The 22,597-nt window shown below is 49.2% G+C and overlaps 1 protein-coding gene across 4 annotated transcripts; it reads left to right on the top strand.

Moving 5' to 3' along the window:
* The first annotated feature begins 70 nt into the window (after nt 1–70).
* Nucleotides 71–21,229, top strand: clec16a (C-type lectin domain containing 16A). 4 transcript variants are annotated; one of them, XM_084676910.1, is made up of 23 exons: nt 71–443; nt 1,251–1,379; nt 1,654–1,787; nt 1,991–2,139; nt 3,751–3,856; nt 6,301–6,424; nt 6,741–6,915; nt 7,146–7,196; nt 7,321–7,434; nt 9,104–9,368; nt 10,144–10,249; nt 10,614–10,714; nt 10,871–10,990; nt 11,138–11,247; nt 11,884–11,928; nt 12,424–12,474; nt 12,577–12,705; nt 12,865–12,985; nt 14,856–15,007; nt 15,204–15,408; nt 15,590–15,760; nt 18,955–19,092; nt 20,439–21,229. In XM_084676910.1, the coding sequence occupies exons 1-23, from the start codon at nt 370–372 to the stop codon at nt 20,936–20,938; spliced, it is 3,270 nt and encodes a 1,089-aa protein (XP_084533036.1). In that variant the 5' UTR covers nt 71–369; the 3' UTR covers nt 20,939–21,229. The 4 variants fall into 4 exon arrangements, with proteins under 4 accessions (XP_084533036.1, XP_084533034.1, XP_084533035.1 ...); XM_084676908.1 differs by having other exon boundaries at nt 72–443; nt 20,346–21,229; XM_084676909.1 differs by having other exon boundaries at nt 72–443; nt 9,104–9,317; nt 20,346–21,229.
* The last annotated feature ends 1,368 nt before the right edge of the window (nt 21,230–22,597 follow it).

Raw genomic sequence — 22,597 nt, forward strand, 5'->3', positions numbered from 1 at the left:
AAACATCAATAACTATTCATCCGCCCCATGCACAAACAGTCGCAGATATTACACGTCATGACGTGTTCTCTGATCGTTTAACGGAAAGGGCAATGAGACTTGTAGTTTTTTCAGACGGTGTAGCATGACATTGTACACCCGTATAGTGAAGAGAAAACGGCAAGTCCCGAACTACATCCTTTAAACCTGTTACGTAATTTACCTAATTTAGCAAGCAAACGTTCCTTAGCTAACAGCTATCGTCGTCATTAGCTATCTACCTTGTCAACACATCATCGTTGTACGGGGGAGTGGGGTGCTAATGCTATGGATTGATCGGGATACCAGCAAAACAACCTGACAGTCGGAAGCATTCACATCTCTGCAACCATGTTTGGTCGATCAAGGAGCTGGGTTGGAGGACAGGGGAAGTCTAAAAACATTCACTCGTTGGACCATTTGAAGTAAGTAGCTGGCATGATGGCGAAGGTTGCTGGTCCGTTGTCGTTGTTACTTGTCAGTGTACGCTGTCAGCGTTCCTGACCATCCGGCTAACATACAGCGTATGTAAAAGCGAAGCTGTTTACTGTTAATTAACCTATTAGCTTCTAGTCAATGTCCACTTTTATGCAGAAGTCATGATCATTCATGTAGCTACTACTGTAGCTAGCTAGCTAGCTATGTCATACAGCATTTGCTAGTAACGATGCATCAAGTACAGTAGCTAACATAGCTTCTACAGTATGTACCAGCTAGAGTTGCCAGGACTTGTTGTCGGAAGACGCTGCAGTGTGAGTTGTTCTTAAGCCTGTCAAGGATTGTGATCATTGCAGCATTATTATTAACAGCTGATTGACACTTTTCAGTTGGCTTCACAACTTTTTGCAGAAACAATATTATTTTTCAGTCCAATACGAGGTAGTTAAAAAAGTTTCTAGCTCAGTGGTGCACTGAAATGATTGTAATCGTAACAATGCTACATAGCAAATTAGTTCAATTAAAATCAGCAGAGCTCACCCTCTACCGACCTGCACGTTTCCACAGTTTCACTTTATCCGGCGATATTTGGATATTTGTCGCTGCTGCAGTCATGGTTTTGTGCAAGGCTCCTGTATCTAGTAAGAAAGGGATATAAGGTTGATTCACTTACTTTAGGCAACGTACACATACTGTAATAAATTGCTTTGGATGAAAGAGTGAAACTAAAGGCTAGAAAAGAGCTTGTTGTCACTGTCTATTTCTCCTCTCCCTCCTCTTCCTTCCTCCTTCAGGTATATGTACCATGTCCTGACAAAGAACACAACAGTGACAGACAGCAACAGGAACCTCTTGGTGGAGACCATTCGATCCATCACTGAGATTCTCATATGGGGAGACCAGAATGACAGCTCTGTTTTCGAGTAAGGCCTTCAATCTTTTTGGTCTCTTAAATTCACTTAAAGTTAAAGTTGATCGGGTGTGCTGAGGCCAGTTTTTGGGCCCCTGATGTGTCTTCTGATTCTATACCACTGGTCCAGTCGGACTGTTGACCCCTGTGTTTGTTGACAGACGACCACACTTACCATATTCCATTGGGTGATACATTTGACTGAATCATTTGTTGGATTGATTTGGATGTTGATCATTGCCGTAGCGTTGTCAGTTGTTCAGAACGTCTGCTTCTTTGTGTTCAAGCTTCTTCCTGGAGAAGAACATGTTCGCCTTCTTCCTGAACATCCTGCGTCAGAAGTCCGGGCGCTACGTGTGCGTCCAGCTCCTGCAAACGCTCAACATCCTGTTTGAAAACATCAGCCATGAGACGTCGCTCTGTGAGTAACACTCGCTGCTTACTTTACCTGGGCTAGGAGACCGTATGTTCAGGAAAGCAACAAGGTTCTATCCAACTGGTGAATAGGATCAATTTATACAGTATGACTTTGTCTCAACTATTCAGACAACTCCTAACTTTGTTAGACTGAGTCCGTACGTTTGTAAGATTGCGTCCTTATTTTCCTCACAATGTACCCTCTAGATTACCTCCTGTCTAACAACCATGTCAACTCCATCATCGTTCACAAGTTTGACTTCTCTGACGAGGAGATCATGGCTTATTACATCTCCTTTCTGAAAACCCTGTCCCTCAAGCTCAACAACCACACGGTCCACTTCTTCTACAATGAGGTAAGACCAGGGAAGGAGGTATGGAAATAACTGCGGTAGAGGGGAGGTGTTTATTTAATCCCAACATAGATGTGTAGTAGTAAATATATGTAGTGAAAAGGTTTGTTAGAAATTTTGGAGAAATGGTGCGTACTAGAGGGAAGAGCAAAGTTGGAGGTAGAATAGAGAAGCTCTTTTACAATAAAAGCCAGGAATGTAAAGTGACTTCATGCATTACACTCTGTACTGGTTAACCCTACTCAAGTTGCTGAGTGTGCTGTACTTTGCTGTACTTTGTATACATGTGTCCCCTAAGCCTTGGTTTCTGTTCTGAGCTGTGGCATTTGACTTTTATATAACCCTATCTACCATGCCTCCTTTCTCCCGGGTATTATGAATGTGCAGTTGAACAGTAACCACACAGCATCCTGTTTATACGTTGTTGCTAGTGTCTTTGGCTTTAGTGGTGTAGACTTCCTGTGTCAAACTGTGACTTCCTGTCCAGGTACCCTGGTCGTAGCCACTCCCCCTCCCTTGTTGAACCTCTGTTAATTCCTTTGTTCCTCAGGCCAGTGCTCAATCACAATAACACAGCTGGTCTATCAGCAGCATAGGCCTGCTGTTGGCTTCTGTGTAAGGGGGAAAGTTATTGGTGTACTGTAGATGGTAGCAACCTGTCATTTCTTGTTCGCTGTGACCTCTGGCTGACCTGTGAACTGTCTCTGATTGGCTGGAGGTCTCGGGGAATGAAAAATTGCCTGCTTAGAGGGACAAAATGGCTCAGAGAGAGATCTTGAGCTAACATCGAACTGTAATCAGTCGTTGACCACCACCGTGTGATCAGCAGGTAGCTTTAGCACTAAGCGATAGCCTAGTCGTCTTTTCCTGAAAGAGAGAACTTCAGTAGTTGGACTACCAGTAGAGTTGTCCAAGGTCATCGCTGTGTGGGAGGAGAGGAGCAGGTTTAGACCAGGTTGGTTCAGTGATGCAGGGAGGCTGCAGCAGTCCTGGATTCCCGGCGTGGTTCTGTAGTGTCTCAGCTAGTGCTGAATGCCTCCACTGTTCCCATCATCAGGCATGAGATAAGCCAGCAGCTGTTCACCTATGAGCCTGAGCAGGTGTAGTCTGGCACTGGAGAAGTCTTAGTCTCAGTGTGTATTAGGTGAGTAGAGCTTCTCCACCTTCTCGCTGTTCACCTGCTCTGTAAAGGTGAACTAGGCCTACTCACTTGCTCTTGTCTAGAAGGCCTACAGTAGGTAAACTAGGCCTAGTTACTACCGCAATGCTAGTGTATCAGGAAAGTTCTACAACAATGTAGATATTAAACAAATAGATCTTACACTAAATGAACAAATATAAGTTGTTTTGAGACTATTTGGGATCTAGTTGGAGGCTAGGTATTTATTCTCAATCTAACCATAGTGAGTGTATTTAACTTGTCAAGTTCAATGCTGTTTATTAGAGTATTGTTCTCTTTAGGTTTCTCTTAGAAGTAGAATACTAGTTTTCACCAGCGGGTCTATCCCCAGTAGCCGCTCTCTCTCTCTCTCTCTCTCTCTGTGGTTGTGTGGCCTCTGTGGCGCAGTGCTGTGCTCTGCTCACCGGCGCCCCCTCTCTGTCTCCCACACACAGCACACTAATGACTTTGCCCTGTACACCGAAGCCATTAAGTTTTTCAACCACCCAGAGAGTATGGTCCGCATCGCAGTCCGCACCATCACACTCAACGTCTACAAAGGTATGTGTCACACGCGCGCCCAGATCCACACACATGCCCCGTAGACGCTCCGAGCCCTCTCTTTGCTGCTTCTCCTTTCCTTCTTCCTGGTGCCGGCTCGAACTCTAAACTGCCCACGATGCATGAGCATGGCTAACAAGGTAACGCCGTTGACGACACAAACAAGCACACAAACAAGCACACTCCAACTCACAGCTTTCGCCCGCCAGCATTCCTTCTTTCTCCTCTTGCCCTCGGCTGTAAGGCTGGCTTGTGCACAATGGGTGTTTGGCCGGGGGGGGGGGCTCTCTGGGACTGGGGAGCTGGGAGTCTGGACTAGACGGGGTTGGGTGGGGGTGCAGGTTCGGGACTGGGTTGGGCGACGGGCTGGGAGCGAGGGCTGGTCAGGGGGCTTGGGCCTGCAGGTGCACAGGTGTCTGTCCACCTGCCTTCTCCTGGGACTAACACGCGTCCTAGGTGCTCGACATTCCAGCGATCTTCACACACGACAGGGGCCTAAGGAGAACGGTTGTCTTCCTAGCTGTCTGTCTATCCATCCTACCCTGCATGTGTATCACGCATGGACGTTAGTGTGACTCCCTGCTCTTAACTAAAGATGCTTACGTAACATTGCATATGTGAGCTGGAGAGTGTATGTATCAAACGATTTGGGGTTATTGAACATTCTGTGATGCTAGCCATATGGATGTATGCTAGTACTGTGTGTTGACCTGACTGTTGAGGTGTGTGTGTGTGTGTGGGGTATGCTACTGTGCAGGGTTGGTCATGGGTGTGTGTAGATGCCTCGAGGGGTCTAGCCCCCACCCCCCGCCACCCCCCACCCGCAGCAGTCCCTTACTCACATTAACCCTTTGTCTGTTCTCCCCAACCCCTCTCTTCTGCCCTCCCTGCTCACCCTATTCTCTCTCCTTCTCTCTTTCTTCCTGTGTCCCTCCGTTTCTCTGTCTTTCTCCCTCCTCCCATCCACCCCCCTCCCCCCTCTGCGCTCCCCATCTGCCTAACTACAGTCTCATGTAAGTTGGTCCCATTCACACTTCCCAGTATGGGCTCATCTGCTCTATTTGATGTGTTTAGCATACCCTAAGAATGGTGGATATCAAAACAGATGTTATCGTTCATATCCAGTTGATTTGTCTAGCATTTCTTGCTGCCTACCTACATGCAGACAGCCTGGCATGCCTCCCTATGTTCCCGTCACATAATGCTATCCTGACTCATGATCAAATCTCGGATCTGACATCTTGTCCATTGGAATGCCTGCATCTGAGCTTTTTGTTCCTGCTGTCAGGGGGCTAACTAGCCTGACGTTGTCATGCTCATAGTCCTAGTCAGAATATGAGTCTGAAAACTCCCCGTTGGGCTGTGACTATGGGACGTGTTTCAACCGAACTCGTAAGACCAATGCCTCTTCGCTCAATTGGATAGACCTACAACCAATCAGAGCAAAGTAATATGTTGTTTGTTGAAAACAAATTCAACTCAAGGGCTCTTTCGTGACGTTGTTGATTACATTACTGTTGATCATCTGTCCATCATCGTATAAAGCCCGCCCTGGCAATTTCATTGGTCCGCCCAGATCCCGGTTTTATGTAGTTGTTCCCAATACGAGACCCTCCAGACCCAACTTCCCGACCAAATTTTTTTGTGGGCGGGGAGCAGTTGGGCTGGCAGCCAGTCTAGGGGCCAACTGTAGCCTTCCTGTCTTCACACCTGACCTGTTCCTGACACGCACACAGACGTTCCTTACTCAGTGGCACGCATACTGACACACCTCCTGCCCAACCCTTGAGCGGCAACAAAGTGTGGTTTCAGTGTATTTCGAAGTAAACAGGAAGGAAACAAGGAGGCCAGTGCAAGAATAGAACTGTACACGTCCTGGGTTTCTTGTCCCCTTTAGAGCCAACTGTCCTGTTGTGGTAACCCAGCCTCAACCTCTCTCTCTAGCTCTCTCTTTCTCTCTTCGCTCTAGCTCTCTCTCTTTCTCTCTCTCTCTCTCTCTCTCTCTTTTGCTCTAGCTCTCTCTCTCTCGCTCTCTCTCGCCCGCAACCACCTGAGCTAGCTGTTAGCCTGGAGCTAGCTTCTTTGCCCTACTCCCACTCAGGCCCCACTTTACTGCTACCTCCCTCTCTCTCTAACCTGTGCTAGGCTACACCATCAATAATGCAACACTGGAACGAGGGAGCAATGCATAGAACAGTTAACTTTAATGTTTTTTTCATGGATTGATTTTGTGGTTTGAGTCTTTAGCCTGATGAGATACTTCCCACACAGTCTTTTAAATTATTTTTATTATTATTGTTAAATAGCTTGAGCGGGCTTCACATTTTGATCATTTATTTAAATCCTACACTGGAATGTGTGGTATTGAGAGTGATCTTGACTGTGTAACTGTGTCTGTGTGTATGTGTAACCATGGTAACACGGCCTCTCCCCCCTGACCCCAGTGGACAACCAGCACATGCTGCACTACATCCGGGACAAGACGGCGGTGCCCTACTTCAGTAACCTGGTCTGGTTCATTGGCAGCCACGTGATCGAGCTGGACAAGTGTGTCCAGACAGACGAAGAGTAAGAGCGCTGGCTGGCTGGCTGGCTGGCTGGCTGTACATCTGGGGGGCTGGTTGGCTGTTTTTCTGACTCTGGCTGGCTGTCTTTTGGCGGTCTTTAGGTTACTCGTCAGAAAAATATTTGTGTGCAAGTTGACACCAGTCATTACCTCGTGTGGCCACTAGGTGTCAGACGTAGTCTAGTTTTGTCTCACTGCTGGTCGACTTACCCTGGCCATTTCTGCCACAATCCATGACAAATGAAATGTATATTCTTCTTCCCTTCACCCCCCTCTTCTCTCTCCTCTAAACCCCGTTCCCCTCCGTCCCCCGTCCAGACACAGGAACAGGGGGAGGCTGAGCGATCTGGTGGCAGAGCACCTGGATCACCTCCACTACCTCAACGACATCCTCACCATCAACTGTGAGTTCCTCAACGACGTCCTGACCGACCACCTGCTCAACCGCCTCTTCCTGCCGCTCTACGTCTACTCACTGGTTAGCCCCGGGACGGTATGCGGCGCTCTGTGTGTGTGTGTGTGTGTATAAGTGTGTGTGCCTGTCTACAAGTAAGTGTGTGTCTCAATCTGTGCATCTGTCTGTCTGTGTATCTGTCTGTCTGTGTGTCTGTCTGTGTTTGTCTGTCTGTGTATCTGTGTGTGTGTGTGTGTGTGTGTGTGTGTGGATGGTGGGTAGCCAAACATCCCCTCATGTGGATGTGTGTGTGTGTGTGTATGTTTCAGTCAGACGACAGGAAGATCAACCCCCAAGTGTCCCTCAACCTGCTCTCTCAGGTAGGCTGCTAGACACACACACACACACGTACACACACACACCTGGATTCACACCTGCAGATTACCTAGTCTGTCTCAGTCTTCATACAGTGTGTGTGTGTGCGTGGTGTTGTGTGTGTTCCAGGTGTTCCTGATCATCCACTACCAGCCTCTGGTCCACTCCCTGGCAGATGTCATCCTCAACGGAGATCTGTCAGTCTTCTCCTCACAGAGCGGACAGAACACACAAAAGAGCATGGTGAGACACGCACGTGTGTGTGTGTCTGACAGGACGAGAGTAGTGCCTATGCCTGTCAGACGTGCGTGGGTGGAAACCAGGGTTGCATACTAGACCATGTCATTCAGGGCAGCACGCTGTGAAAAATCAATCAAGAAGCAAGTGCCCCCCCCCCCCACGCATGCGCGCGCACACACGTGCCACACCAGCGGCAGAGCAGCTGGTTGGGTCAGGTATGGGTGGTAGTGTTTTCGGAGAAGCAGAAGCACGTCCTTGTGGTTTTTCTCAGCACTCATCAGCCCAGATCTGATCTCTCTGCAGGCTTCTGGGTAGTAGTTTACAGTGTGAATGTGGTGCAGCGTAAAATACACACACACACACACACACAGAGAGTAAACAAATGTGGTGTGGGTTCTGTTTTTACTGTTGGGACACAAGGTCAAAGGGCACTTCCTGCTTTGCTGATGATGTGGGAGGAAACGAGGTCGTATGGAACACAGAGGTTTATCGTCTAACCCCAATTCCCTTCCTGGAAGCTTTTTGCGTGCGTGCGCGTATGAGCGCGCGCGCAAGCCTGCCTCTCGACAGCCACGCGCGTGGCGTTTGCAAAGAACAACTTTGACTTCGACGTGTGCGCGCACCGAGGTGTCTGTCCCTGACCTCCATTCATTTCTCATCACGTCAAAGCGCGGCAGAGCGAGCGGCGGTTAACCAGAGATCTCTCTGCAGCTGGCAACCAGGTGCACTGACTCCCACTGACACAAACAGGTACACCACATGCCTGAAACGGTGCACGGGTAACCCTGTGCAGATGGAGCTCTCGGCATGCTTTTCTCGAGGCACAGCCACTCAGCATCTGTCCCTCCCGGCATACAGCTCCCATAATGCACGGGGTGTGAGAGGGAAGTGAGAGACGCGTTGCTGAGAAACGGCGCTTTTCCTGTCACTGTTTTGAATAAGCGGGTCACAACTACAGTTTCAGTTGTGTGTGTGTGTGTGTGTGTGTGGCTTGTAGTTTAATCAAGGATTTGTCATTGTTGGGGCTGTGGTTGACAGAAGGACAATGGACCTTTTACTTTGAAGAGTCCAGAGTTCCCCACTCTGAACGCTGAGTTCTCAGAAGGAAGTACAAGGAATGAATGAAGACAGTGTGTGTGGCAGTTCTCATAAAGGAAATAAGAATTAATGAATCATTCTACTATTATTCCAAATGACAGACACACACTCTATCACAGGGTGGGGGAAAGTTAACATGAAAATTGTGTTAACTGTTAACTCTATTACCACAAATAGAAGACGAAAAGCTACTCTTCAGAGAAAAATATTTTGACTAAAGTTACTTTGAAGAAGTAGTTCAATACATTCAGACTACTTAACATTTACATTTAGTCATTTAGCAGATGCTCTTATCCAGAGCGACTTACAGTAAGTACAGGGACATTCCCCCGAGGCAAGTAGGGTGAAGTGCCTTGCCCAAGGAAAGAGACAGTCTGGGGTCAAATTTATGAGATAAGATAATCCTTTAATTTTTGTTTCGGTACTGACATTTTTTTACTATTTGCAGTCAAACATTACACATTCCTATCTCAAGACTGGATTGTTTAGAGAAGAGCCTTCCTTCCTAGAATCTAGTTCTAGGCCTTCGGTTTCATTCTGTGTTTCACACTGGTTGTCCTTTCACTCTCTCCAGAACAGCGCAGGCGTGCGTCGCTTCACCAAACCCCCCGAGTCTCTGGAGCGCTCGCTGGAGATGTCTCGCCACCGGGGACGCAAGCGAGCGCAGAAGCGGCCCAACTACAAGAACCTGGGCGAGGAGGAGGAGGAGGACAGGCCGGGGCCAGGAGAGGAGGGCTGGGAGGACGGCGGCGGCGGGGAGCGAGAGAGGGAGAGAGAGAAGAGTAAAGGTAGTGAGGGCGGGTGCTCTAAGGGAGGCAGGACGAGTGGGGAGACAGAAGGTGAGTGGGAGTGTTTGCGTAAGAGGAGTGTTTGTGTGTCACACCGGAGTGTATCCATCATCCAAACCGCCCCATCACCCACTTATTTATTTTCACCCAGCAGCCCTGGCATCGGCCCCGCCCCTCCAAACTGGTTGAGAGACACGTGCACACACAAACACTGTGTATTCGGTGGACTATGTCCCTTATGTTGTCAGCCGTATTCGTTTAACTGTGAATGCGTGGGGAAACAATGAAAACTGAGGCCAGATTAACAGTGTGCATGTGCCCAGAAAGGGTGTGTGCGTTCAGAGAGTTTGGAGACCGGGCCTTTCCCTGGGCCGCTTCCCCCCCCCCCCCCCGTGACACCTCCTCACTCCTCCAATCTCCATGGTGACCGGCTGTCCCTGTCACAATCTCCATGGTGACAGCTTAACCACTGTCAAGGTCTCCACCGTGACTCCATTCATGTGCTCCTCACCTCTCCGCCTGTCTCTCACTCTCCTGTGTGTGTGTGTGTGTGCGCGTGCGTGTGTGTGTGAGACTGGGTTCATCTCGATAGTCTGCAGAGGGTTCCTCTCCTCCTTCTCCCAGGACTGATCCGAGGGTTCTGAATAGATGACAGCAAGGAGATGGAGGGGGGGAACTACCGCAGACTATTAAGACGTGTCCCAGCATGAAGGCTGCGCTCCAAACATTCTAGTGCTGTGTGCTGTATTCCAACGATACATTTGGTGCCAGTTGGGATGTTGTTTCAGTCTGAATTTGGATCGTGTGTGTGTGTGCGTGTGTGCAGAGATTGAGATGGTGGTGATGGACAAGTGTAAGCTGTCTGAGCTGACGGAGCAGAACATCACTGATGAGGAGAAGACGGCAGCTGCTGCCCGCACACAGAGGAGCAGGTACACACACACACACACACACACACACACACACAGAGGAGCAGGTACACACACACACACACACACAGAGGAGCAGGTACACACACACACACACACACACACACACACACACACACAGAGGAGCAGGTACACACACACACACACACACACACAGAGGAGCAGGTACACACACACACACACACACACACAGAGGAGCAGGTACACACACACACACACACACACACACACAGAGGAGCAGGTACACACACACACACACACAGAGGAGCAGGTACACACACACACACACACACACACACACAGAGGAGCAGGTACACACGCACACACAACCAAAGATGTGTCCTAAACAGGTATTGTGTGTGTGTAGGCCCTTCCTGGACATGGTGTACAGTGCTCTAGACTGTACGACCGATGACTACCACGCTCTGTTTGTCCTCTGCCTGCTCTACGCCGTGTCCCACAGCAAAGGTGTGTATGGATTCTCTCTCTCTCTCCTGACGCGCAGGCACACATGTCAACGAGTCACACTCCGTGAAGGACAACAAAGAGAGGGGCCTGAAACCATTTCCAATTGTGCATTATGGCCCTGTGTGTGTGTGTGTGTGTGTGTGTGTGTGTGTCCAGGTATAAACCGGGACCTTCTGGAGAGGTTACAGTTGCCAGTGCCTGACCAGGAGAGAAGCTCCTACAGCCTGGTGTTGGTGGAGAGACTCATACGAGTGATGAACCAGGCCGCGCAGCCAGGTAACACACACACACAGTATCATACATTATACCTGTTCACAACCTGTTTTTAAGCAAATCTCTACACTCGTGCTTATACATACTAATCTATCTCAACGTGTGTGTGTGTACGTGTGTGTGTGTGTGTACGTGTGTGTGTGTGTGCAGACGGTAAGGTGCGTCTGGCCACTCTAGAGTTGAGCTGTCTGCTGCTGAAGCAGTCCGTCCTGTCAGGTTCTCACTGCATAATCAAGGACGTTCACCTGGCCTGTCTGGAGGTGAGCAGACCCCCCCCCCACTACTAGTTGTCCTACTGGTTTTTACAGGGTTTTTCTAGTATGACTACTCCACCCAGTGTTACTGCACAGTCAAAGCAGGGGGTGCCTCTTCACTCACGCATGGTTGACTCCTGTGTGTGCGGAGCGGGGCTTGTGTTCTTAAGGACTGGGCTTGTGTTCTTAAGGACTGGACTTGTGTTCTTAAGGACTGGACTTGCATTCTTCCAATGTGAGGCTGCTCAGAACACGGTCATGCTTCTCGAAACCGTGACAACAAAGCAGTGCTTCTCAGGACTCGGTCACAGCCATCAGGAACAGTGGGACAAGGAACATGTCCGCTTGCGGGGACATGTTCTTTGCTTTCACAAGTTCAAGCGCTATTTTATGGAGGTTGGAGTTTGAATTAATGTTAAGGTTCCAATTATAGTAAGGGATGGTTCAGAGTGAGGGATCGTTTTAGGGTTCAGGTCAGGTTTGTATGTACATATTTGGGTTATGGTAAGGTTGAATGTGGGGAAAGCAGGATTTTGAATGGGACTGAATTGTGAGCCCACCCACAAGAAAAGCAATACAAGCATGTGTGTGAGAGAAATGCACAATGTACTACTCTGATTTACACGTTTGGTCTGGTTTCAGGGTGCAAGAGAAGAGAGTCTGCATCTGCTACGGCGTTTCTACAAGGTGTGTGTGGCTCCACACACACATTTCTCATCTTAGACACATTTGCATATTTCTGTTGATCGTGTAACATCCCAGTGGTCTGTATCAATACATCGACCAAATAGCGAACTCTCCAATCGCATGAACGCATAAACATCAATGTGTGTGTGTTTATTTTCACACCCGGGCACCATCTGCATGATTCCCATCTGAAAGGTTGTTGCAGTCCTCCAATGAAAGCCTTGTGAGAGTGCTCGCGTTCACATTCTAGTGCCTAGCGATACAGCACCGACTCTGCCGTTTGTCTGAGCGGTAGCAGCCAGGAAACGGATGTTTTCACACGCTCCCGTAATCCACGTTTCAGCCGGTCGAACGCAGGATTGCACCGTGGTTGAGCGCCTTACAGTACGCCCCTAACGTCCGCAAGCTTACGCCTCCATTGTCATCCTTCCGTCAGTTACACCCCCTCATGCTCTGAACCCCCCCCCCCCATATTCCTCTCTTTCTATCTCGTAGGGGGAGGAAATCTTTCTGGACATGTTTGAGGACGAGTACAGGAGCATGACGGTTAGCACGCACGCACACGCGCACACTCCTGCATTGCAGGTATAGCAAGCGACCCAAAGTGTGTGTATGAATGTGCCCCCTGTGCGTGTGTTGCCCTGGTAGAGTAAGCCCCTGAATGTGGAGTACCTCATGATGGACGCCTCCGTTCTGCTGCCCCCTACTGGGACCCCGCTGACTGGCATCGACTTTGTCAAGAGGCTGCCCTGTGGGGACGTGGAGAAAACACGACGGGTGAGCAAGCGTGCGCACACACAGTGTATACACACACACACAGTGTACACACACACACACGACAACAATTCATACTAACGTACTCATGCTCACTCCCCTCTGTCCCCACACTCGAATGGTGTGTGTGTGTGTGTGTGTGTGTGTGCGCGCTCTCAACAGGCCATCCGTGTGTTCTTCATGCTGAGGGCGCTCTCCCTGCAGCTCCAAGGAGAACCAGAGACACAGCTGCCCCTCACTCGCCCCGAAGACCTCATCAAGACCGATGACGTCCTGGACCTGAGTAAGACACACACACACACACACACACAGACCCTGTCTGACACACGCGCGTACACTGATTGATCTGTTCTAGAAAGAAGAAGGTGTCGTGTCGAGATGAGTGAAAGATTTCCATTGCCCGCGTCTGTGGGCCCGTTCCAGTATGTTTGTGTGTCATCATTGGTTGCTCTGGTGATGGCTATCAATAGTCCCTAAAACTAGAAGTAAGTGTTATGTGAGCGTGGTCGGAGGAGGGACTGTCCACATCTGTCTGTCTGTCTGTCTGTCTGCTTGTCTGTCTGTCTGTCTGTCTGTGTCAGAGAAAAGAGAAGCTGATCATTTATAATAGGGGTTTATAATAAAACAGAAGCACCTCATCAGTCTGGCGTTTCATGTCAGTGTTTGTGGTTTTACAGTGTGTGTTCCAGCTAAATGCTCACATCAGGTGTGTGCTGCGTTTCTATAGCTAGCCAGTTCCTCCAACGAGCTTCGATGTAAGACAGGGAAATTGATACGTGTGTGTGTGTGTGTGTGTTTCATTCCCCCTCATTTAGTAAGAGATGATTCAACTAGACGGTCTTGCCCACCTACATCTCATCACACATTCTCACTTGTGTGTGTGTGGGTAGTGTGTTTGCTTCTAATTCTGTGCCTTCTCTGAACCTGGCTTCAGGAAACACAGCAGAGAATGACTCTGACACCAGAAACCAGGCCACTCTACACACACACACACACACAACCCGTAGACTAAAGGTCATCCTGTTATGTGCGTAGGAGCTGTATCTCCTTGTCCCTCATGAACACTGCTGTCTTTGATCTGATGAGGATGGTAATGATGATGGTGGTGATGATGATGGTGGTGGTGATGATGGTGGTGGTGATGATGGTGGTGGTGGTGGTGGTGGTGGTGGTGGTGGTGGTGGTGATGATGGTGGTGATGGTGGTGGTGATGGTGATGGTGGTGATGGTGGTGGTGGTGGTGGTGATGATGGTGGTGGTATTGGTGGTGGTGGTGATGGATGTGGTGATGTTGATGGTGATGGTGGTGATGGTGGTGATGGTGGTGATGGATGTGGTGATGGATGTGGTGGTGGTGGTGGTGGTGGTGGTGGTGGTGGTGGTGGTGGTGGTGGTGGTGGTGGTGATGGATGTGGTGATGTTGATGGTGATGGTGGTGATGGTGGTGGTGATGGTGGTGGGGGTGGTGGTGATGGATGTGGTGATGGTGGTGGTGGTGGTGGTGATGGATGTGGTGATGTTGATGGTGATGGTGGTGGTGGTGGTGGGGGTGGTGGTGATGGATGTGGTGATGGATGTGGTGGTGGTGGTGGTGGTGGTGGTGGTGGTGATGGATGTGGTGGTGGTGATGGTGGTGGTGGTGGTGGTGGTGATGGTGATGGTGGTGGTGGTTGTGGTGATGGTGGTGGTGGTGATGATGATGGTTAAGAGTCCAGATCATCTGGAGCCCACGGCTGCTCCTCTAGTGTCCTTGGCTACCACCTGCTACTGGCAAGGTTGCCCTGCGGTTGGGTTCCAGTTAAGAACAGGGACCAGACAGTCTGTGTGGTTGTGGTTGATATGGTCGGTACAATATAGGGTGAATGAGTGGTCGGGGAGATATTTAAACAGATGCACAGGTACAATTGAGGTGGAAGATATTTGGAAATGTATGTTCTAAGAACGCAGTTGATCCCCTCGTCCCTGGCAACAACAATAAACAAAAAGACTGTAAAATATACGCGAGTGGGAAATTTTGCTTTTTTTTTCTCAATGATCTGAAACTGGTTTTAGTTGTGTAATGGTCGTGTTGTGGTTGTGTAATGATCATGTTGTGGTTGTGTAATGATCATGTTGTGGTTGTGTAATGATCATGTTGTGGTTGTGTTGTGTAGACAACAGTGACCTGATCGCCTGCATGGTGGTCAGTAAGGAGGGGGGTCAGGCCCAGCGCTTTCTGGCTGTGGACGTGTACCAGATGAGCCTGGTGGAGCCCGAGACCAAGCGCCTGGGCTGGGGAGTGGTGAAGTTCGCTGGCTTGCTACAGGTAAAAGAGAGAGAGAGAGAGAGAGAGAGGGTCTGTGTGTGGATAACACATGGGAGAGAGTGTGCGTGCCTGTCGGAGGACTGTTCAAGCTCCAACTCCTGTGTACTGTGACCGTTTCTAAACGTGGATGCTCCCCCCGCTCCTCCTTCCCTCCTTCCTGTTCCCCTCCTTCCCCCCTCCTCGTCCCCCTCTCCAGGACATGCAGGTGTCGGGCGTGGAGGATGACAGTCGGGCGTTGAACATCATCATCCACAAGCCCAGCTCCAACCCCCACGCCAAGCCCCTCCCCATCCTGCAGGCCAACTTCATCTTCGCCGACCACATCCGCTGCATCATCGCCAAGCAGCGCCTCGCCAAGGGCCGCATCCAGGCCCGCCGCATGAAGATGCAGAGGATCGCAGGTGAGACGCGGGGAAGCGTTTCGTTTTTTTTTTTTTTTTTTTTTGCAGTTTTCTTTGTTTTTTTTTCCCCCGAACGTGAATAAACTGATATGAAACAGGTAAACAAAAAAAGACGCCCCCGAAGGAAGGTAGGTCAGGTTTATTATGGCTAGCTGTGTCCAACGCGTGTGTTTGTGCGCAGCTCTGCTGGACCTGCCCGTGCAGCCCTCTGCGTCCGACGTCCTGGGTCTCGGCCACGCGGCAAACGCCACCGCCGGAGGCCTCCCCTTCCGCTTCTACGACCAATCGCGTCGAGCGCCCAACGACCCCACAGCACAGAGATCGGTCTTCGCCTCCGTTGACAAAGTCCCAGGTAACACACACACACAGGGACACAGATCAGATTGTGGGGTTTGGAATCCTGCAAACCAGGCTCGTCAGAAACATTCCCCTCTGGGGAGACTGGTGTGTGTGAGAGATAACCGAGTCTGCCGCACGCCCAGGGCTCATGACGGTGCTGGAGGTTGTTCTCTTGTGATCGTCTTGTGGGACTAGGGCCCCAAGGGCGTTGTATGTTCACGGATATACATGCTGAATAGACAGGCTGCACAACAATGGCCGCACTCGCGACAGTTTTAACTGACGGCCCCACCCACCCCTCCAATATGGTACGCCTTGTAGTTGTACTTGTGGGACGCGTTCGTAAACCATTGTTCTTGGAAACGCGTAATTGGACCTGTGTTGTCAGGTCAGTGTACAGAAGGGACCCTCGGGACTAGCGGGTGGAGACACAATGAATCGCCCTGTGCAGCAGTGGGGTCACTTCAGCTGGGTCACTTCAGCAGGGTACACGGCAGGATACGATGACAAGAACAAACAGCCCTGAGAAGGCCTGATCGTGACTGTGGTGACACCGGCGTTGAAAAACTGTTCACACGTGACTGCTGTTATATAGATTCTATGTTGAAACAGGTATTTTTACTTCACGTAACAGGCCTACAAGGATCGAAAGTTGGCAGTAAGGATGCACCAATACTCTCGTACTCGTAAAAATACCCCGATAGCAAAGACGATACCCATTTTTTTTAAGTTTATTTTTTGTATATTATGACAATGGTGATGTAGTTAAGAAATGAAATAACTATATAGCTGGTTGGTGCGTTGTGTTCGCTCCCAGGGTGTCTGTTACTGTAAAACAACTGACACGAGTTTTCCGTTTCTTAAATGAGTGAGTGTGGTGTTGCTAAAACAACACAGAACGTAGACAATTATCACACACACACACACAGCTTAATATAGGTACCATAAATAATATATTACCAACGCCATTATATTAATAAAATCCGACCACTGTCGAAAACGAAACTAAACATTCCACAGCGTTGTATACACAATTCTCCGACCGCTACATAAACTATTTATAAACTTTACATAATGAAATAAGGTTAAACAATCCGAGGACTAAGAACAACAACCAACTAACTTTTATCATAAAGGCATCGCATTTCACTAAATTAAAGATTGCTAACTGCGAGCATAAAAGAAAACATAGTGAGGTATTACTGCAGAAGACCAAGCGTCATGTAATATCTGTAGCTAAATGTAAAGTCTGAAAAGCGTATTCGGTCTCCTATTGGCTGATCCCAGCAGCCTTTCTTACAGGTAATTATGCCCTTTGAAGGTTATTGGACACTCACTGAAATGTGTGCTTTAAGTTTGTGATAAGCACATAAAAAGAATACTATTTTCATTTGAGTAATAATAAATAAGCTGTCCATGATTCTGTTCAAAAAAAGTCTGCCTCTCACTTTCCCCCAAAATGCATAGCCTAGTTCAGAGGTGTCAACATTGTATGATAGTCATTTGCCAAAATAGTGTGTTGCTGATTCTTCCTGTTATTACTGTTGCGGGCCTGGTTGTTGTTTTGTGTTCACTGTTTATCTTGCCACACTTCAACTGTTTACCTGGCAGCAGGTCAAGCACCTTGCTCTCCACTTACCTTTGAAATGTGCTAATGTGCTAATCCAGTAATAGTTCTGTTCACTTTGTTAAGTACATTTACATTTAGTCATTTAGCTCTTATCCAGAGCGACTTACAGTAAGTACAGGGACAGTCCCCCTGAAGCAAGTAGGGTGAAGTGCCTTGCCCAAGGACACAACGTCATTTTTGCACAGCGGGGAATCGATCCGGCAACCTACGAGCCCAACTCCCTCACCGCTTAGCCATCTGACTCTCTAGTAGACTGTGTTGTTAACTATGCAGCAAATTGAATTGCCTTGATCTGGTTATATTTGCATTGTGTCTAATGTGATGACATTAGTCATCTGAGTCTCTTTTGAAGGCTTTTTTTGTTGTTAAAACCAGAAAGCTCTGTTTATTTTTCACTTGGGATAGGCTTCTGTTAATTTTGTACTATAGGCTCATAATCGGCAGAGGATGAAATAAATCTGCCTCCAAATGAATTGCACTTTCATGGAGACCAAATCTAAGAAGTATCAGTACTCGGTATCGGCAAGTACACAAATAGAAATACTCGTACTCTTATCGGTTTGTAAATGAAGGGGTAGGGTGCATCCTCAGTTGGCAGCATCCCTCTCGGTGCTTCCATAGATCATGCTGTTAGCAGCCCCTCTCGGAAGAGATTCCACACGGCCGTAAGCCATGACAGGAGAATTCCTGCTTCTCAGTGTGACAGGATTTTATGGTAAAAGCCTGGCTCTTAGTGAGACACGGCACCATGGTTAAACCGTTGCTTCTCAGCGTGGGACAGGCTTCCATTAAAACGCCAACCTTGTTCCTTGTCCATGATTCAGTCTCAACATAAGCAAAAGGAAGTTTGTGGCGTACGGTCGACATGCAGACGCACAGGGGAACACGCTCACTGTGCCGAGGGCAGATTAAGAGGAATAGCCCATGCTCTTCACATGAATTTCTCCACGAAGGAAACCAACTTGTTTTGGTTATCACTTCCTCATTCCAGATAATGAAATGTCCTTAGAATCTCTCCCTATCACGCGCACACACACACACACACACACACACACACACACACGTATTACTTTGCCATAGCTGCATGCTAGATGAAGTGTTCACAAACCACCTTGTGTATATAACAGCCTCTTCCCACAGTATGCACCCTTGTTACAGAGAACGGAAGGTTGTCAATGTTATTCAGAAGCACACAGGCGTGCACATTTAACTTTGACTTTTGTGGTGTGGATAAGATTAGCTGTTCTTAGTAATCAGGCATGCAAACTCCTCACCTTATGGTGAGACTCACCTTTTGGAAACCAAAATGGGTCACCTGGGTGATTTTGTGCAGATCCGATAAGACACAGCATTTTACCCGTGCTTCGCAACTGTACAGCTGGTTCTGGAAGCAATGGTCACCCCTAATGCCCAAACCTCACAGCCAATCAGGGGCAGGAGTGGGGAGAGGTTTTCTACATTGATCTAGCCTCTTCATTTTGCTCTCAAAAGGCACTAGTGCACTTTTTGTTTTACCCCTGACCTTTGCATGTCTGAGTAATGTATCCGCTCTGTGTGTGTGTGTTTGCATGTCTCAGGTTTTGCGGTGGCTCACTGCGTGTCCCAGCACAGCCCCTCTCCCCTGTCTTCCCCCTCCCCCCCCTCCAGTGGGAGTGGCAGCACAGGACGCTGTGATTCTGTCACTGCCAGCACTATATCAGCCCAGAGCCCCACAGGTAACACACACACACACACATACCCTCCTCAGCCCAGAGCCCCACAGGTAACACACACACACACACACACATACCCTCCTCAGCCCAGAGCCTCACAGGTAACACACACACACACATACCCTCCTCAGCCCAGAGCCTCACAGGTAACACACACACACACACACATACCCTCCTCAGCCCAGAGCCTCACAGGTAACACACACCAATCCCCCTGCCAGCACATACAAACTCTAAAGACACTCAACGTGGCAGTAAACCACGCTAGGTGAAAACCCTGGTTCTCAGTGTTCCAGTTACACACACACTCTGTCTCTACTATTTCCCTAAAAGCATTGTATTCTAAGAGGACACAAAACAATGCCTCCATTCATCAACTGGTTCTACCTGGACCGTTGTATCAAGTGTTAGGAATACACACTCTAAGGCAGGAGGTACGAAGCTACATAGCTATGAACTGTGTGTTTGAAGACTGGAGGTCTGTAATACAAATTCAAATGTGTTGTGTTGGAATATAAATATGCTTTCTCTGTTCCACCATGGGGTCTCCTTGTCTTTGTAAGTTCTGGATGCCTACTCAGACCTCTCCATGCCGCGCCCCCTGTCTGCCCCTCTACCTGGCCCTCTACATGCCCCTCTACCTGGCTCTCTACATGCCCCTTAAACTGTCCCTCTGTCTGCCCCTCTACTTGGCCCTCTATATGCCCCTCTGTCTGCCCCTCTGTCTGCCCCTTTACCTGGCCCTCTACCTGGCCCTCTAACTGTCCCTCTGTCTGCCCCTCTAACTGTCCCTCTACATCCCACTCTAAATGTCCCTATGTCTGCCCCTCTACATGCCCCTCTACCTGGCCCTCTGTCTGGCCCTCTACCTGGCCCTCTAACTGTCCCTCTGTCTGCCCCTCTAACTGTCCCTCTACATCCCCCTCTAAATGTCCCTATATCTGCCCCTCTACCTGGCCCTCTGTCTGCCCCTCTGTCTGGCCCTCTATCTGGCCCTCTACCTGACCCTTTACATGCCCCTGTACTCATCCCCCTAGCTGCCGCCCTACCTGGCCCCATGCCTGCTGGTGGACCATTATTATGCTTGCCTAGTTCTAGTCTATAGAGCTTACAATAGCCCTGTAACTGGGTGTGTCCCAACTTCTGATGGCATCTAGCACAGCTGCAGTAAGCAGATACTGGTGCTGAGTTACTGGTTGCTGCTGGCAAACTAGAAATGAACCCTGATTAACCATCTCCCCTTCTGCTCTCCCCAGATGATGGGACATTTCTGGAGCACACCCCGCCCTCCTCCTCCGGTGGGGAGGGTGAGGAGCTAAGCGGTTGTGCTGTCCCCGTCTCTCCCCCAGGCCCCTCCATGGCGCTGGCGCCCAGCCTCACCCCCGCATCCCAGCCCACCATCTCCCTGCTCACGGACGCCCGTGCCGACCAGCTCAGCGTGGAGTCCCTCACCCTGCTTCCTCCCGCCGACCCGTCCCACCTGCTCCCCTGCACCGCGCACGCCTCACACGCCGCACGCCCACTGCAGGGCCCTGGGGTGGCCATCACTGAAGAGGAGGAGGAGGAAGAGGAGGAGGCGAGGGTAAAAGAGGAAGAGGAGGAGTTGGCAGTGGACACGGACCCCACCCTCGAAGAAGAGGCAACAGCGGATCAGGCCACGCCCACCGAGCCAGAGGACCAGGATGCCGAGAGGGACACGCCCCTTTCCCCGAAGCCAGAGCAGGCGGCCCGGGGGGAGGAGCCGGAGATGGACATTCCCCCTGGATCGGATCTGCAGCCTGAGGAGGAGAAGGAGGATCCGGACACGCCCCCTGATCATTCAGACACACACTCGCAGGAGGTTGACTAGTTAGCTAACAACACCTAATCCTGTTTTGCCGACACACACACACAGTGGCGCAAGAAGAGATCTTGGCTCCGAAGCGATTGACCCGCTTGGCTGTAGGTGTTGTCCTCGAGTGTTGTTGTGATGAATTCTGCAGCATCAATGTTTTCAGACTGTATTCGCACATGAAGAGAGACTCTACTCATTACACCCTTCATTACAGAGGGACAATTCTGTGGAGCTGTGTTCAGCTGTGTTCATGGGGGCGTGTGTGCGTGCATACGCAGGGGTCGATTAAACTTGTATTCAGTAGTCTTCATTGGTCACTAGTCTTGTTTGTGCACACAGCCTAAAGTTGGAATGCACTTTTAGAGGTTTGCTATTTAAATCTGTCCTGTTGATCTAGATGCAGTTCATCCTTGACTATTATCACATGACCTGAGGACATCCCACTCATTCAGCACACTTTCACTCGTTCTCTTGTTCAGTTCCTCTGTCCTTAGAGGTGACGTGGTCTGGACCTATGTTTTAGACTGCCAAAACACAAACACAAGTCAGCTAAACTAGCCTCCCTAATTGGACTAGACACTGTCCCTGGCCACTGCTTGGATGCGTGGCACTTACTGCCAATCTCTGTGTGTGTGTGTGTGTGTGTGTGGTGTGGTGTGGTGTGGTGTGTGCACGTGTGTGTTCTTGTTGGGAACAGATTATGATCTAAAAAATAGTGATCATTCATCTCATTACCAAGGACTATGTGTCCTGGTAGCTCTGTACAAATACCAGTCCCGCACCTGGGAGTTCTAGTCCTGCTTGGCTGCGTGTGTGACTGTGTGGAGGGGTGTTTCTGCTGCAGATGGGGTGTTTCTGCTGCAGGGAAGTGTTTCTGCTGCAGCAGGGGTGTTTCTGCTAGAGTACATCCACCAGCTTTTGGACCTTGCTCACATGGGCCACGTTTCTCTTTCTCACACAACACAACGGACCTGAATGTATCCCACTGGTTCAGATCCAGGATCTGATTGCCTACCACCCATTTTAACTCTGATCTGATAGGGGCCAGGATGGAGATGGTCTGGGATCAGCCTCCAGTCTGTCTCATGAAGCTTTATTACTGCAATAATCTAAAGAGCTAACCAATGGGGAGAGAGCTGAATGTAATGGACAGAACATCTCTCCAATCAGAGTGTAGTTACTGGAGGATGAAATTTCTGTTTCTGATGGTGAAAATGAGGATTATGTAGGATGTTGGTGTAAAGAGCCCTTTAGAGCTAAGCACACACTGAGATATTGGTGCGTATATCGAATCCCCTCTTTCTCCCCTTCTTGCTTTCTCTGGGCCTGTCCCGTTCCTTTTTCCCCCTTCACTTCTCTCCCTCCCTCGGTACCCATGTTGGGGTTCTACAGATGATCAGGACACCATCCTTAAACTGGATCTTGGTTTTGATATTCCATACAGCAGTGAAGTGTCAGGAAAGCAATACTCCTCTAATCATGTCCGATTTGTTAGGATTGCTTTCTTTCTTTCTTTTTTATTTATCTAGTCAGCATTCCCAACCTTGCTTTCCTTGTAAATATTTGCCCCGATGTTAAGACTGATGCTATTAAAGAGGACTTAGCGCAGTGTTTTCTGGATGTTTCTACGCTCTGTAAATGCCATCCGCTTTTAAACTTGTAATTATACTAAAA

The sequence above is a fragment of the Hypomesus nipponensis genome, chromosome 17 (assembly GCF_054491055.1).
Source record: "Hypomesus nipponensis isolate SF chromosome 17, ASM5449105v1, whole genome shotgun sequence".
Taxonomy (NCBI): domain Eukaryota; kingdom Metazoa; phylum Chordata; class Actinopteri; order Osmeriformes; family Osmeridae; genus Hypomesus; species Hypomesus nipponensis.